The following is a 16,953-nucleotide window of genomic DNA, read 5'->3' as shown; positions in this document are numbered from 1 at the left end:
GCTTGCTCCCAACTCTTCCTCTCTAAGGTTGCAACCTTTGAGCCATACCGATCTCACTCTCAGACCAGTGTCTTCGAGTTATACCGTCTCACTCTTGGACCACAATCCTCAAGATTTCGGTATCAGGGGAACTACTCATCCCCTCAGGGGAACATCATCCCCTCTGCCACTCTCGGAGCCTTCAGCCCCTCGCGCTATCGGTATTCAGGGGAATTACCATCCCCTTAGGAGCAACAATCCTTAACGACTATAAACATCTCTCGACACAAAGTACCTCCTGTGGTCCGAGTATAACATTGCAATGTTACACCTGCCCACTAAACTTCAAGTATCCAACTGGATTAACCCCCAAACAGAGAAATATCTGCTCCAACTGCATATGTCCACCTATCCGCCTCTCTAGGTCTGATACCCCTTGAGAATAATCTCATACCGGTCATCTACAACCGCTCCATCCTCTTAACATAAGGTGGAAAGTCCTCAACATCCGCAGCCCTCGGCTGCATCCCGCCACATGCGGCACAACTGGAGCCTACACTGTTACCCCTCTCGGTAACCGCTCCAACTGCACGCTAACAGATCCGCCAAGCGATCATCTCGAACCTAGGCTCCACCTGCTGCAACCCCACACCTGGGTTCCTAGCACCCCCGGCACGCTCACTGGCTAACCCCCTCTGATCCCTCCTGATACGCTTGCAACCCTCTGACGTACCTCCTCGTGGAACTCTGGACCACACACTCGCTGGCCTCGGGACCCGCCCGACAATGACCACGACCACATCCCCGTCCATGACCAATCACTCAAACACCTTAACCACTGATCTTTCAAGAACAGAGGCTAACAAGCATAAAACAAATCAATACCACACAAAGAAACATAACAATAACTCACCGTGGAATCTCATTGAAGGCTCGAAGAGGATGTTCTAGGACTCCATGCCACACACAATTGAGTAACTCACATAATCAATCAAAGCATGCAATCCAAAACATCATAACAGAAACCTAGCGAACCCAAACCTAGAACCGTAAGGGCTCTGATACCAAAATGAAACGACCGACCTTTTTTTTTTAATAATAAATAATAAATAACATATATATAAATAAACTATAACTAGTGGTCCCATACCCACTAGCCACCTAACCACATTCACAATCGACAGCGGAATAACAAACCAATAAATATCCAATAAATCAATAACCAATAAAATAATAACCAGTATTAATTCCAATCACAAACTAATGATCCAAACAGCATAAATCAAATAACCATCAATCCTAAACAATGATCTAGGACTCAACTCTAACAACCTAACAGAAGCCAGACAACCAAGCGAACCACTAGAACATCCTCCTCTTCATCGCCTTGATTCCATGATCATACTTTGCCTTTACCTGCACCACAAACACATATTGAGATGCATGAGTATTTGATAAACACTCAGTGAGGCAATCCTCCCATCTACTGGGCTATACACACAGGCAACAATGATTCCAAAGTTCCAAACAAGCATCAAACAAAACACACAAACCAGGAAATCAACATCGTCTCGCTGGAAGGGAGGTGTCGACCGACACCAGCCAAGTGTCGACCGACACTGGCCTTGGTGTCGACCGACACTACCCCACAGTGTCGATCGATGCCCAATTTGCTGGTGTCGACCGACACCAAGTGGTGTCGATCGACACTTCCTCTGCAACTGCGATCCGCGCGAAGCCGAGAGTCAAATCTCACTCCCAAATCTCCTCCAAATCGTCCAATACTTGAAACCCAAGCCTTAAACATCCGTAGGAACCTGTATCAACCAATCCCAGCAAGAAAAACACACAAACAAGCAACAAACAAGCAAGAACAAGGGAAACAAAGGCTTAGATTAGTCATGGTCATGCACTCACCTCCTAAAATGAAAACCAATCGTTAACTCCCTCCAGTGAAAAGCTATCCCTAGACTTCATGAAGCTTCCCACAAAATTTCATCACGATCAGAACTCAGATGAAACCGCAATCGATCCTAAAACACCCGCTGGTCTCAATCCGCGTCTGAGAAGAAACGCCCCACCAAACTGCCGATATCTTTTACAATATTAACTCAAATTCACTTCTGTAAATAGGAGAGTGTACGAAAATCTCTTAGGTACAATCCTACCAAATATCAATACCTTTCAAAATGATTTGAGCAGTCGGATCCTCCTTCTCCCAAACCCTGACGATTCTGTTCCTTTTGCTTTGAACACTCAAGTTTGCTCTCCCTTCACCTCTTTCTCTTTGTTTCCAGCGGCTAGACAACAACAAAACACGACCTAGGTCGTTCTCCTACTTAAATATCACGGTTTAATGGTTCTCCTCAAACCAAACCGACCAAAAATCGATAATTAAATCGAACCGGTCGAACCGGAAAACAATCAGTGTCGATCGACACCTCCTGTGGTGTCGATCGACACCCTCACCAATTTACCAAAAATTGGTTTGCGGGTGTTACAATTCTCCTCCACCAATCTAGATTCGTCCTCGAATCTCGAACAACCATCATCCAAGGACTCCCGTGCAACCGTCTCCACGGCTGCACTCCTCCGACCGATCTACAGAATGTCACCTCTAGGCGATAGACTCGCGCTCCAGGCGTCATTTGCTCTCGACTTTTGGACTTTCCTTTACTCGTAGGCCTAAACCTTGAGTTTTATTGGCTCCTCATCAGACTAAAGTCTGCATGCCAAATGTTGGCTCCTCATCGGGCCTAAACCCGCATGACATAATATATAAGGAAAAATCCAAACTCGTCTCTCGGGTCGTCATCCTACAGCGCGCCTCCGGACCGTCATCCGAAGTCGATATACAAATCATACTCCCAAGCCACAAAGTCTCTGAATATGGCAGTACTAGGAGAACCAAAGTCCCCCAAGAGTCGCGAGCAAACGATTCTGAACACGTCTGAGTCCTATCCCTATCCAGGTTTCCTTCCCGTGGCTCGCGTAAAATATCTCAATGTCCTACCAACCACATATCCCCTCACTGGAATACCTCATGACCACACAATGATCATATACATACCACAAGGGCCGCCACCAAGGCAAAACAAAATATCCTAAAGAGGACCGCCACCAAGGCCAAACAAAATGTCCTAAAGAGGACCGCCACCAAGGCCAAACAAATGTCCTAAAGAGGACCGCCACCAAGGCCAAACAAATGTCCTAAAGAGGACCGCCACCAAGGCCACTCGTCCCGAAGGACCGTCACAAAGACCATCTGTCCCGAAGGACCGTCAAAAAGACACTCTGGCTAAACAGCCCGCCACAAAGGCCACGCAATTGGCTAAACAGCCCGCCACAAAGGCCACACACGGCTAAACAGCCCGCCACAAAGGCCACACACGGCTAAACAGCCCGCCACAAAGGCCACACAATATCTAAAAAGACCGCCACACACGGCACACTGACTCGAAAGTCTGCCACTAAGGTCACACACAAGCCCCTCCAAGGCTCTCCACCGCTAAAATGGACAAATTCTAACTCCCGTAAAACTTTCCATATTTAGCACTTTCCATTTTTGGATGGTGGATTGGGATATCCACAGTGATGGGTTAGGATCGATGCCCTGCAGGGCCAGCTTGGAGTCCGTTGGGACAGCTAGCGGGGGGCTAGCAGGGTCGACGGATGGTCCGTTGGGGCAGCTAGCGGGGGGGGGGGGGGGGGGTAGTGGGGTCCGCGGGACGGGTTGTCACAGGAAGACAGTGGGAACTGACCTTTCAAGACATAGATGGACTAACATCCTCTCCAACGTTTGTGTCATTCCATTCCAATATACTTTGCTGGAACAGACTTCGCCCATTACATCTAATGTTAGAGCAAAAACAGTCATGAAGTCAACTTATGAGAGGTCGATTACGAAAGTTATCACAGGGAGAGATACAGTAAATATACAAACAGGGAATATTGAATCAATGGGAAAAACAAACACACCTGGAAGATCTGTATTGGTGTTGGCAAGAGAAACCAATTGCTCATGAGTCCGAAACCTGAAAAACTCTTCCGGAATGCTACCAAAAGACTCGTCAGGTTGATCAAAAACAGTGTTTGGTGTGAAGCGTATTGAAAAGGGGGAATCAGTTAGCTTAAAACGGGAGTTGCTTCTTGTGACTTCAAAATCAGACACAATATATATTCCTCCATCACGTAGCGAGTTCTCGAATTTTGAAAGGTGGGTCACATTAATCGACCCATGGATGACACAACTCTACAAAAAAAACTTCAAATTAGATAGAGTTGTAAAAAAACGAAAAAAACTGAAAAGTCTAGTTAAGATGGAAACAACCTTCTCATCAATAAGTAGGAAGTCGACGCCCATGAGTTGGCCTCCTATTTTGACATTGCGAGCAGGCCAGTGACGAAGCATCCTTCCGATAATCTGTTGGTGAAGGCGGCCAGCTTTGAGATTCTCGAATGAAACTACAGGGGAATTCATTTTAGTAATGAGAAATCAAAGAGACGAAGACAAATATATGAAGAATAACATTGCAAAAGAAGACTTTATATAGATACACGAATTAAAGATACCGTAGTGGATCTTGAATTGAAAGAGCGAGCATTGAAGGGGATAAATTACACTAAGAGAAAGACGTTACAAAGGAGATCAAAGAGAGCAAAGACAGCGAAAGGGTGTGGAGGATGGAGAAGGGCAGGGACGCATCAGGTCCTCAGTGCCGTCATCTGTGGAGTATCGTCGCGAATTGTCGGCGGCCAAAAAAAAAGGGTTTACTCGATAATGTGTCAAAATTGAGATAACAGACTGGGCATAAACACAAATGTCTCAGTTCAAAAATATGGGCTTTGTTCAAGAAATGGGCTTACGAAATAAATAGATATGCTGAGGTGGCATCACCAAAAGTAAGTAAACTACACTTTATATATATAGACTAGCAATTGATCCGCGCTACGCGCGGAAGTTAGATGAAGGTGTATTTCAGATTTTTTTTTTTTGTGTATATTATTTTTTTGTTATGTAAAGTCATCTTTATGTCTGTTTTTGTATTTGATTTGGGTACTTATGTTGTTTGTTGGATATTCTTTTTAAAGAATAGGTTTTGCAGTAAGTATAATTTAGTGTGTTGTTTACTTTTCAAAATTTGAGATCATTTTCTGTGTGTTTTTAATGTTTTTTTAAATAATTATGATGAAAAGTTAACATTGTGTACTTAAAATTGTTGGTTTGTTGTAGTTGTTAGTTGTGATTAATTTGAGTTTGATTAGGGTGTGCTATATGTTTTTTTCGTGGATAATTATAAAGTGTTTTGTTATTTTCTTTATATCTTGGTTTCTATTTTTTGCTGTTTTTTATTTTTTTGAAAATGGTGATTTTGCCTTTTTTGCTTGCTTTTTTTTGCATTAAGTATAATCTACAGTGTAGTTTTACATTTCTATTTTATATTAGTTATGTTTATTTTAAAATTGCGTTTTGTTTTTAAGTTATTTAAATTGAATATTTGTAGATTTTGATGTATAAGTTGTTTGTGGATGTAATTGTTTTTTTATTACCTGCTATCCGTTTGATTGGTTGTTTTTTGTATGTTTCTCTACGTGGTTGTAGTTCCTTGTTTATTTTTTTTGAATACGTATTAAATGAAATGTGTGAGAATGTTAGTTAATTTTTTTTTTGTGATTGTGTTACAAAGTTTGTAAGTTAGTAATTTTTTATACGGTTTTGAATTTACTTACATTCGGGTGTTTCTTTTTTTTTTCTTACATTGATTGGGCCCAAATATCTGTTTAGGCCTTTAAAAGTAGTGGTGTTTTGGGTCTAGATTGGGTTTTATTGATTATGTATTACATTCATATAACTATATAATTTTAAGTATTTCTACAATATTGGAATGAAATCCAAATATCATATTTCAATTTGGTTTTAATTTGGATTATTACACGAATATAACGTAGACGTATCTACTTTGGAACGGAAAATACGTCTCTTCCAGTCCTGTCCTGTTTTATCATTTCCGATCCCGTCTCCTCTCGTTCTCTCCTCTCATCCCATATCCATCAGAATTTTTCAGTCTTATGTTCATTCTCTTTTAAATAATTATTCGTTAGACAATATTTTTATAGAGATATGTAAGAAATTTAGACGGGATACCAGAATTCTTCTTGAATACTTAAGTTTTATTTATTTAGTTGAAATTATCCAAAAAGAATTACAATTTTAAAAAACTCTAACTGTTTTTAAAAAATACCAAAATTTTTAAAGTACCCGTTCCAAAATGGCTAGTTACTTCACAAAATATATGAAGTCTCCATTTGAATATTTAATTTATATTTAGTTAGTAAAAAAATAATTTTCAAAAACTCTCAAAATATTTTCAAAAATTCTCAAATATTTTTTTGTATGGAATAGTTAGTAATTTATTTGATAATCGATAATTGTGTTGTTTATATAGGAAATGGTGATTAGTAATATTTAACCCGTGAGATATGGCACAACAAATTGTTTTGTATATAATCATTTTAAATATATATAATATTTTAATGTGAAAGGTGTTAACAAAATAATAAAAAAATGGTTTAACTCTAAAAAGTTTGGCTAAAAATGTAGATACATAGAATCTTCATTTGAATATTTAATTTTTATATAGTTAGTAGATCATAATTCTAAAAAACTCTCAAAATATCCATCTTAAAGTAGTTCTTTACATGTCATATAGTCTCGTCCTATCCCGTCATGTCCATTTCACACCGCCAAAAAAATTTGTGGTCCGTAACTATCTTTGAAATAATTACCTTATAGACAATATTTTATTAAAACATTTTGGGTAAGAAATTCTCAAAAACTTTCAAATTATTTTCAAAGATATACAAAATTCTAAAAATAAACGTCTCAAAGTAATTCGTTATTGTCGTATTTCTTTTTTAATATGAATCTGCTAATTGCAAAACTTATAATATTTATTTTAGGACTATTTATATTTTATATTTAAATGTTGAAACTATCCATATCTACAACAAAATATATGGTTGAAAAATATCTAATTAATGTTTGTTAGTCAAAAGAAAAATCTTTGATTCCTGATTCCCACAATATACCAAAATGTTGTGTTTAAATATAAATTAATATTTATTTCCTTAACTACAAGATCCGAAAATCCCCATTAAATGCAAATTTGTTTTTAAAATTAATTTTCAAGCGAGAAAAAAAAAAAAAAATTTCAATGCTAGAGTATACTTTTTTCATTACTCGAATTACCCGTTTTAGTTAGCATATACGATTTCTTGTCCTAATACTGAAAATAGACCGGACTTTAATCAAAGTTGAATTATGGTTTCTGAAATTATATGTACTCACTAAATAAATTAATTTACTTCAAAAAACAACGGCAAAACATATATTTGGTCAATTAATAAACCCTTTGAAGTAATAAAATTTTAATTATATAATATTAGTATTTTCCATAAAAATTAGTTGGCCACTCATTTAAGGTATTTTGTCAATATTTTGGTGTATATTTGAAATTGCGAAGTCATAAGCTCATAATTCTTTGTCTGTATTTTATAAATATAATTATGATTATACATCGTAATTATGATTATAGGTGTGAATATAACAAATTTGACGGCATTTGTTAGGCTTAGCCTCTATGTTTTCGCAGAGTATTCATGTCTGTGACAATTATCTCCATTCTCATTAGTTTTGGTGAATTTTTGATGACAGTTCAGAAATTTTAAAAAGGTTCTGAGACAACAATATTAACATACACGGTAAGAAGAAAAAAGGGATAATAAACTAATAGATTGTTCTCCATGAATTTCACAAATTAATAGAAAATGATTTGTCTTTACTTCCATCAAATGATCTGATCATTCTCCTGCAACGCTTACCGTTAGATCCTTGCTTTAAGCCAAGGGCAGTCAAAATTCTTGGCAAATTTATTGCATCGATAAACCCATCTCTGTTTGATGTCTTCTTGCTTCACTTTCTCCAAGCTTGGCACTTTCTCTTCAAACAGATTACAAAGCTCCTTGAACTGTGTCGTTTGAAGCCCCTCGCTTCATGGATCAGCGAGAAGGCCTAAGCACTTCATCACCATCACTACATATTCTCTGAAAAACCATCATCATCATCGTCATAATCTTCGCGTTTGATCGAAGTTTGAAAGTCGAGATCTTTGCTCTTCTTCTCAGAAACACATTGTTGGTGCTGAAGAAGAGGCCAGAACTTGGAGACAAATGCTTGAGCAAAAAAAAACCATCTAAAAAGACAAATGACAAAGAGTTGATCATACCAAACAAAGGGAAAGAAAAAGAAGTGAACTGGTTGCATTTTGACAATGAACTCTTATTCTCCATGGTTATAAAGCTATAAAAATGGTTCTCAGTCATAACTTGATGAAAATGAACTCTTCTACTCTATGATTAATCAATTTTCACCACCGAGTTGAAAAATTGACTGAAGAAACATTTCTAATAAAAGAAAAAGAGATAGTAATTACTAATCTTTGTATTTGAGACATATGCTCACTAATAAAGTGATTTAGAAAATATGGAGACTATGTACTAACTTACAATTTAAAGTTGAAACGATGTTTCAGTCCAAGAAATGAGGTGTCGTTGAGCAAACGTGGTATCTCCATGTGGTATCTCCAGTCATTCTAAACCTATTTGGATCTTTATATTACAGAAGAAGAAAAATGATTTAACAAATTTCATCAAATAAGAAATTAGTGATATGTATTGCATGTAGTTTAGTAGTAAAAAATACCGAATCTCACCGTTTGCTGCTAGATACTTTACTGTTTGAGTCTCTTTCTCCCACGATTTCCATTTTCTCATCTACATGTATTACGTCTATAAAAGTTTATAAGTAAAACATAGTAAAAAAAAATATGTTATAATATATGATATATTTATGAATTTTGCACTTGTTTTATCGAAGGCGATTTGACTAATGAGATTCTTTTTTCAATTAGCCACATCAAAGAACTGTAAAAGTAGTCGCTGAAAACTACCTAAGACCGTACCCTCACAAACATAGACATTTATTAAATTCTCTATTGCCTAAAGTAAGTCAGCTAACAATTTTGGAGTTTATGCATAATCAAAACACACACATTCATTCAAATGGAAATTAGGCAAAAACGTATCTAAATATATATGTTACCCGTGAACGAAATTAGTTGTTCCATCAAGAGGACAAACAATCCAAGTTTGTTCATCAGTTTGTTCTGTCACACCGAATGCAGCAGTAGTTTCTCCTCCATAGCCAAACTCTCATGATAAGGCGGAGCTAACAACAAAAGGGGAATTCAACAGAGAAAGAATAATCACCTTGTGGTTGGGAAAAGCTGCTTGAGAGGATTAAAGACGAAATCTTCAAATCATTATCGGTCTCTGTCACCAAATCCACCAAAAACAACAATTTCATGAACCAAAGAAGATGAACTTAAAACAAAAAAATTGACACTCTCAATGATTAGAAGTAGTCATTCTCACTATGTATGATTGAGATGAAATCAAGAAGCAATCTTGCAATGAAGTTAAATTATTTGAGAGAAAAGATAAAAAATAAAGATGGCCTTTGTGTTCAACATGTTTGGTCTCGTAAAACCCTTTACGAATGACCTGCAGAATGAAACAAAATAAGCCAAATTAAATCAGAATTACGCAGAAGATCGACCAAAACCTAAGGACATCGATTAAGAGAGAGAGACCTGTCCAGCTTTTTTAGTGGCATCAATGGCGGCAGCCAAGAGCTGATCTAGAGAATCACATAAAATCAATGTCGCCCAACACAACGCAAATGAGAAAACACTATAGAGGAATTAAAAAGAAAGGAGAATTAAAAAAAGTTACCTAAGATTTGAAGGTCTGAGAAGTCCACCACCACTATAGTACGACTCATCGTTGGTATTGGTTTCCGCGAATTAATGTAGATACTTTGATGAAACTCACGAAATGGAATACTTTGATTCAATCTGCTGATTTCAACAACCAACACATAGATTCTCTTACTCATTCCCCATGCATGGATCATGAAACAAAACAAAAAAATTAATCCCCTCCCCAATCAAAAATCCAAAGTTAAACAGAGAGCCGATTGAAATCTCCAAAAAAAATTGTGTTGGAAGACATGAAACGATAAGTGAAAGTATAGAAGACTGGAAGAATTGAATTCGCATCAGATGGTGAAACGGCATGGATCGAGAGTTAAAGAGAAGAGCAACCGGTGGAGATGGAGCGTCGTGACAGCGTGGAGGAGAGACATTCATAGGTTTAATTGATAAGATAGTAAAACAACTGGGCCTGAATTATCTTTGAAAAATTTTAGGCTAAGTCCAATCCGAAAAACCTAAAATTTTGAGAGGAGATGCTGAGGTGGCGCACCAAGACTGAGTAAAGATAATTTTATATATATAGATTATCGATTCCTAATTTAGTAATAACAAAAACCATAAACAAATTTTGTAGTAGGAATTAGCGACAAATGATGAACCAATGCATTTCAAAGCTAGTTCGATTTGTTTTCTTTTACAGTAAAATAATACGAAACGTCATGTATCGTTCATTTGTTTGGCATGATCCGCACCTTCCAGGCTTCTTCCACCGGTCCACCCAATGATTAAACAAAGATAAGATAATACAATTCGAAACTTTTCTATCTGATAATGTACATACATACACAATCAGGATTCCGATTCTCTAGTGCAATCTTTTTTTTATTGATTTAGTCAATTAGTTTATGAATTGACCTTCCAAATCAGCACCGAGACAAAGCCGGCAAATCTTCTATATAACCCAAACCAAACACAAAAACATTGATCTCATCACACATCATACATTATTATATAATAATTAATCTTATATACTAATGTCTACTACCAAACTAGTCATGAAGCTCGTCTACATTCTCCTAATCCTGTTCACCTTCACCGTTTCTCCAGCGATCTCAACCTCCCCGGAAGGTTGCGGCAGCGGCTCGGACAATCCGTGCGTCGATAAAGCTAAGGCATTCCCACTCAAAATCGTAGCCATTGTAGCCATCCTTACGACAAGCTTGATAGGCGTATCGTCACCTCTTTTCAGCCGTTACATTTCGTTCCTCCGTCCCGATGGCAACGGTTTCATGATTGTAAAATGTTTTTCTTCCGGAATCATCCTTGGAACCGGTTTCATGCATGTCTTGCCTGACTCTTTCGAGATGTTGTCATCGGAATGTCTTAGCGATTATCCGTGGCATAGGTTCCCTTTCGCGGGGTTTGTCGCTATGTTGTCCGGTCTAGTCACTCTAGCCATTGACTCTATTACCACCAGCCTTTATACTGGTAAGGACACAGTTGGACCCGTGCCTGACGAGTATGACATTGATCAAGAGAAGGCAATTCACATTGTAGGTCACAACCACAGTCACGGTCATGGTGTAGTGCTAGGAACTAAAGATGATGGACAACTTTTGCGGTACCGTGTCATTGCCATGGTTAGTACATTTCCAAAATAAGATTAAACGGTTTTGAATTCAATTTAGTATTTTAATTCAAATCATACACTGATTTATATTTCCATCTTTAAGCTAACTTGAAGTTTATGAATAGGTATTGGAGCTTGGGATTTTATTTCATTCGGTGGTAATTGGACTATCTCTTGGAGCAACTAATGATGCATGTACCATTAAAGGACTCATCATAGCTCTGTGCTTCCATCACTTGTTCGAAGGAATGGGTCTCGGTGGCTGCATCCTTCAGGTACATATATACATTTATTATTTAAAAATATATATCTTGTGAACCACATACACTTATTATATAGTATATAGTTTATATCAATTAAAAATTTACGTTTGTATGTATATATTTATGTGAAACAGGCAGATTTTACAAATGTGAAGAAGGTCATGATGGCATTACTTTTCGCTGGAACAACACCTTTTGGTATCTTTCTTGGAATCGCATTGTCGAATATCTATAGAGATAACAGTCCAACCGCATTAGTTACGATTGGACTGTTAAATGCTTGTTCGGCCGGAATGCTCATATATATGGCCCTCGTCGACCTTCTAGCTACAGAGTTCATGGGATCAATGCTCCAAGGCAGCGTCAAACTCCAGATCAAGTGCTTCGTGGCGGCTTTGCTCGGCTGCGCAGTAATGTCGGTCGTTGCCTTGTGGGCTTAGACACTCTTTCAACACAATTAATAAATTATTTAATTTGTTGTTACTTTCTAAGTTTGACCTTTGTACATTAATTGAGGGTTCTTTAAAGTTTGATTCATTATTTTAATTTGTATTCTGAGATATATTCACATTGCAATATGGCATTGTAAGAGTTTGAAATATTCTTTATTTATGACAATGTAAAATTATTACTCCCTCCGATTTTTGTTATTTGTCGGTCTAGAGCTTTGCACACAAATTAATAAAATAAATCCATGTTCTATTATATAATTTCTTTAATACATTTTCTAATTTTTTTTATTGGTCAAATCATTAAAATAGTTGGAATAAAATTGATATTTTCAACAAACATATGCATTGGAAACCTAAAACGACAAGTATTGAAAAACAAAATTTTAACTCTAGAATGACAACTAAAAAAAACTAGAAAGAATGTGATGTTTACTTTCTTCTTTGAAATGACATGTAATTAGTTATTGAGATTTGTTGATAGTCCATGCTAGTTATAAAAGAGGAAAAAAATAGGTCTGAAACTATAAAAGAGGAAAAAGATTATAGTAACTTAAAATTGCCATATTCGTGTAACTATAGTTTTTTTTTGTTAAAAACAAAAAAAAACTATAGTTACACGAATATGGCAATTTTAAGTTACTATAATCTTTTTTTTTTCATAAATTACTCTATCTTAAAATGGTTAAAGATTTAAACAACAAGTACCAAAAAGTATATTTCGTGACAAATAACAATAAGAACCCGATATTGTATCTAAAAGTACATTAAAATAATTAAACCAATAATAACAAGTACTAAAAAAAGAAAAACATAAATTTGTAGGTATTGAATTGCTCAAACTAAAAAGCACATAGATTTGCAGGGATCCCCAATTTCATTCCAGCTCATGTTTTCCGCTGGAACGAACGGTATACAGTTACGGACTTAATTTGTTTTTAAAAAATTCATACAGGTTTGATTCCATACAACTAGTCATATCAAATACAGTACTTGTAAATTTTGAATCTCTTGAAACAATTTGAACTGTTTCCTTACAAGATTTAAATTTATCAGCTTAAGAGTATAATTAAATCAATAAAAATAGTTGAAGCATATCTAATGAGGCTTAATTAATGTAGTTTTAGCATTGTGGTTGTCAAATCATACACACTTTCAATCTCTGGTTTTGAAAGTTTACGAATCGACACATAACCATTTTGTCACGTCGGTGGAGTATGCGTTTGGCACGTTTTTGTTTCGTGCTCGACCAAACCATATGAAAACGTGGGAACTAAATCACACAAATTAATAATACAGTACTGTAAATCAAATTTGATGCATATTTATTATTCATTCTTTAAAAAATAGAATAAAAATGTGTTCTAACCGAAGTTGACTAAGTTATGAGGCATGCCGTGGAATATTGGGTACATACTCGGCATGGACAGTATTGAATATACTGGATAATGTAAAGAATTATCTTTTTCTATGATTTTTCTTTGTCAACTAGTATTATGTTTTATTCTGATGATGATTACTTTCATGACAAACAATCTGATTAATTATTCCTTCTTCTATATAACAATGCAAAAGTAGATTCTTTCGGAACGACACGAAAATAAAAAAGAATTCGTATTAATACATGAAAACATTGATTGACATAAAACATATCCTGTATACCCCACTTCATGAAATTCGATTTGTCATTAATTACCCTTTCCCAAAAACTTAAATTGTTTTGATGCTTATTAACCCATGAAGAAATTCAATTCTAAAAATGAAAGACCACCTTTTTTTGTTTTGACAGCTGACAAATCACTTATATCAGTTATATGGTTATTCATATATAGATAGACACATAGAAGTAACTATATTAATTGATAATGACATATGTACGATATGTAGTGTTTTTGGTGACTGGATTGCAACCATACACCGAGCACGAGCTCGTCACGTGTGATGTTGTGCTCGTAGCAATCTTATAAAGTATTAACCTAACGCTAGAGCTTAAACTAAAATAGTGTACAAGATTAAAGTAAACGTTTGTGAAAGTTGACCTAATGCAGAATTATAGAAGACGCATGGGGTTGACTTCGCGACCGCTCGGCAAACGGCATGAGGAATGCATTTAAACGATAATATAAATGTTCGAAATATATATATATATATATAGCCTTTTTTCAAATCTAAAAACTCGAATGTTTACGTAACTATATTTATATTCTGAAAACTCGGAGATAATTAACATGATGAAACTGAGTTTCCATCAAAATTTGTTAAATGAACGTTGTTTTAAATATATATACTGAAATAAAAACTAAAAACATACCATGGATTCTTTTAAAAATATACAAAATTTCATTTAGTCATATATTTTTTATAGAAGAAATAATATATAGTGATTGTTACAATATAATGTAATACAAAATTAAGACATTTCGAGGGTTGACTAACTTTAAGAATATATGATCAGTTGGAGAGCAATTGGTTATTATTGATATGTACCCAAAATATAAACTATATGTGCAAACAAAATAAATATAAGGAAACCGAATAATTGAGAATATGGTTCCATCAGGGCAGTGAACAATTCCATGCACGTGTACTCATCCGCTAAAGCCAGAACTCCAAACTACCAAATGCAAGAAAAATATATTTAAATAACTTATCAAAGGTTGCTTATATAAATCTCAAAAGTCCAACGAATTAGGTGATTTAATTAAAAAATCTAGGTGATTTTCATATATAATTCTCTCATTACTATTTTTGAACTATTATTTACTTTATTTTCTCGTTTCACACCGGAAACAAACGAGTAAATCAATTACTACTTCTCTTTCGTCATCGATGATAAATGGCATGCAAACAACCGGCACACATTACTATATAAACTGGCTCATCTAGTAAGTCCAAAGACACAAGCATTAAACAATCTAAACACACAAAACTCCAAAGGAACAAGAAAAAAGGGAAAAAGAGGAAACAGAAATGGCTTCAACTTCAACACTAACCATGAAAACAATCTTCCTCGTACTCATCTTTGTCTCTTTCGCAATCTCTCCAGCAACTTCAACGGCGCCGGAAGAATGCGGAAGCGAGTCAGCGAACCCGTGCGTCAACAAAGCTAAAGCTTTGCCTCTCAAAATCATAGCAATCGCCGCTATCCTCGTTGCAAGCATGATTGGTGTCGGAGCTCCTCTCTTTAGCCGTAACGTTTCGTTCCTCCAACCAGACGGAAACATCTTCACTATCGTTAAGTGTTTCGCCTCCGGGATCATTCTAGGAACCGGTTTTATGCATGTTTTGCCTGATTCTTTCGAAATGTTGTCATCTATATGTCTGGAAGAGAACCCGTGGCATAAATTTCCTTTCTCCGGGTTTCTCGCTATGTTGTCCGGTCTAATCACTCTAGCCATTGACTCCATGGCCACGAGCCTCTACACAAGCAAGCACTCAGTTGGGATCGTTCCCCATGGCCATGGCCACGGTCCCGCAAATGATGTCACCTTACCAGTAAAAGAAGATGATTCCGCGAATGCACAACTCTTGCGATTCCGGGTCATTGCCATGGTTAGTACATATATCTATGGAAATTTCATGAACCGGATATTAATATACTTTATCACTTTAAATGACATATAACCAAATATCATTTTATTTAATTTTATGGATATATATAGGTGTTGGAACTTGGGATCATAGTTCACTCGGTGGTCATCGGACTATCTCTAGGAGCAACTAGTGACACTTGCACCATTAAAGGACTCATTGCAGCTCTTTGCTTCCATCAAATGTTCGAAGGCATGGGTCTTGGCGGTTGCATCCTCCAGGTTAATAGAAATATAAATGAAAATATTTCTTTTCGTCTTCAAATGTTAATATATACAAAACATCTTATGTTAAAATATCATTTCAGGCTGAGTACACGAATATGAAAAAGTTTCTTATGGCATTCTTTTTCGCGGTGACAACACCATTCGGAATAGCATTAGGGATCGCTCTATCAACGATTTACCGAGATAATAGTCCAAAAGCTTTGATCACGGTTGGACTTCTCAATGCATGCTCCGCTGGATTGCTGATTTACATGGCGCTTGTCGATCTTCTAGCTGCTGAGTTCATGGGACCTAAGCTTCAAGGTAGCATCAAAATGCAGGTCAAGTGTTTAGTCGCGGCTCTTCTCGGGTGCGGTGGAATGTCTGTAATCGCCAAATGGGCTTAACAAATTCTTCGGATATTTTGGAATTGGAATCATGTGGATTTCATTGTCGAGCTAAAAACCGTTTTAGGTTTATGTCTCGATTCTCTATCGGTTTTTTTTCTTTTCTCCCCCTTACAAAAGACTTGTGTCATTGCGTGGATCTATCACACTTTAAGGAACATGTCTTTTGGTAGATATTTAAATGTGATAGGTCCCGCGATTCATAGTTTTTTGTCAAGATAATATATAGTTCATATCGATCGTGTAATGTTTTCGTATCTCATATAAATAAATAAAACTTTTGTTGTTTGCAAGATAAGTATTTTAAAGAAATTAACATATATTTTTTGCTATGTAATCTATATTCGGTAAAGCTGCATGCCAATACTTGGAACACTAATCATAATTTCAGTATAAGTTTCTATGTTTACTACTAGGTATTGATTGGTCCATTGTCAATCACTTGCATTGCCCACCATACTGCTTTAATTATCAAATTTATCATGTATTGCAGTACTACTAGCTAGCTGTTGATTCTGCAAGTTGATTTTCGAATTTACGGTTCAGTTGAATGAATCAATATATCTACCAGTTGAACCAATGCGTTAAATAATAC

At 36.3% G+C, this 16,953-nt stretch overlaps 3 protein-coding genes and 1 pseudogene across 3 annotated transcripts; 2 read left to right on the top strand and 2 right to left on the bottom strand.

The window, feature by feature from the left end:
• Positions 1-1,731: 1,731 nt before the first annotated feature.
• Positions 1,732-4,459, bottom strand: LOC147930466 (uncharacterized). Its single transcript, XM_087476880.1, has 4 exons — positions 4,310-4,459; positions 3,958-4,231; positions 1,897-1,899; positions 1,732-1,796 (listed from the first exon to the last, which is right to left on the bottom strand). The coding sequence occupies exons 1-4, from the start codon at positions 4,457-4,459 to the stop codon at positions 1,732-1,734; spliced, it is 492 nt and encodes a 163-aa protein (XP_087333006.1).
• A 3,184-nt stretch (positions 4,460-7,643) lies between these two features.
• Positions 7,644-8,513, bottom strand: LOC104731588 (putative calcium-binding protein CML46 pseudogene; annotated as a pseudogene).
• Positions 8,514-10,795: 2,282 nt separating this feature from the next.
• Positions 10,796-12,340, top strand: LOC104731587 (fe(2+) transport protein 2-like). The gene is made up of 3 exons (XM_010451008.3): positions 10,796-11,452; positions 11,568-11,717; positions 11,840-12,340. The coding sequence occupies exons 1-3, from the start codon at positions 10,847-10,849 to the stop codon at positions 12,143-12,145; spliced, it is 1,062 nt and encodes a 353-aa protein (XP_010449310.1). The 5' UTR covers positions 10,796-10,846; the 3' UTR covers positions 12,146-12,340.
• A 2,681-nt stretch (positions 12,341-15,021) lies between these two features.
• Positions 15,022-16,651, top strand: LOC104731586 (fe(2+) transport protein 1-like). The gene is made up of 3 exons (XM_010451006.3): positions 15,022-15,706; positions 15,817-15,966; positions 16,053-16,651. Exons 1-3 carry the CDS (start codon positions 15,125-15,127, stop codon positions 16,356-16,358), a joined length of 1,038 nt encoding a protein of 345 aa, XP_010449308.1. The 5' UTR covers positions 15,022-15,124; the 3' UTR covers positions 16,359-16,651.
• Positions 16,652-16,953: the final 302 nt, after the last annotated feature.

The sequence above is a fragment of the Camelina sativa genome, chromosome 12 (assembly GCF_030686135.1).
Source record: "Camelina sativa cultivar CO46 ecotype springtype chromosome 12, ASM3068613v1".
Taxonomy (NCBI): Eukaryota; Viridiplantae; Streptophyta; class Magnoliopsida; order Brassicales; family Brassicaceae; genus Camelina; species Camelina sativa.
The sequence above is the reverse complement of the archived record's forward strand: the minus strand, read 5'-3'. Positions and strand labels throughout refer to the sequence as shown.

Bases quoted from the DNA above. Each gene is read 5' to 3' on its own strand.
- LOC104731587 (XM_010451008.3), top strand. From the start codon at position 10,847: ATGTCTACTACCAAACTAGTCATGAAGCTCGTCTACATTCTCCTAATC. The intron at 11,453-11,567 runs GTTAGTACATTT...GTTTATGAATAG, and splicing joins GGTACCGTGTCATTGCCATG to GTATTGGAGCTTGGGATTTT. The intron at 11,718-11,839 runs GTACATATATAC...TATGTGAAACAG, and splicing joins TCGGTGGCTGCATCCTTCAG to GCAGATTTTACAAATGTGAA.
- LOC104731586 (XM_010451006.3), top strand. From the start codon at position 15,125: ATGGCTTCAACTTCAACACTAACCATGAAAACAATCTTCCTCGTACTC. The intron at 15,707-15,816 runs GTTAGTACATAT...GGATATATATAG, and splicing joins GATTCCGGGTCATTGCCATG to GTGTTGGAACTTGGGATCAT. The intron at 15,967-16,052 runs GTTAATAGAAAT...ATATCATTTCAG, and splicing joins TTGGCGGTTGCATCCTCCAG to GCTGAGTACACGAATATGAA.
- LOC147930466 (XM_087476880.1), bottom strand. From the start codon at position 4,459: ATGAATTCCCCTGTAGTTTCATTCGAGAATCTCAAAGCTGGCCGCCTT. The intron at 4,232-4,309 runs GTTGTTTCCATC...TTTTTTTTGTAG, and splicing joins TCCTACTTATTGATGAGAAG to AGTTGTGTCATCCATGGGTC.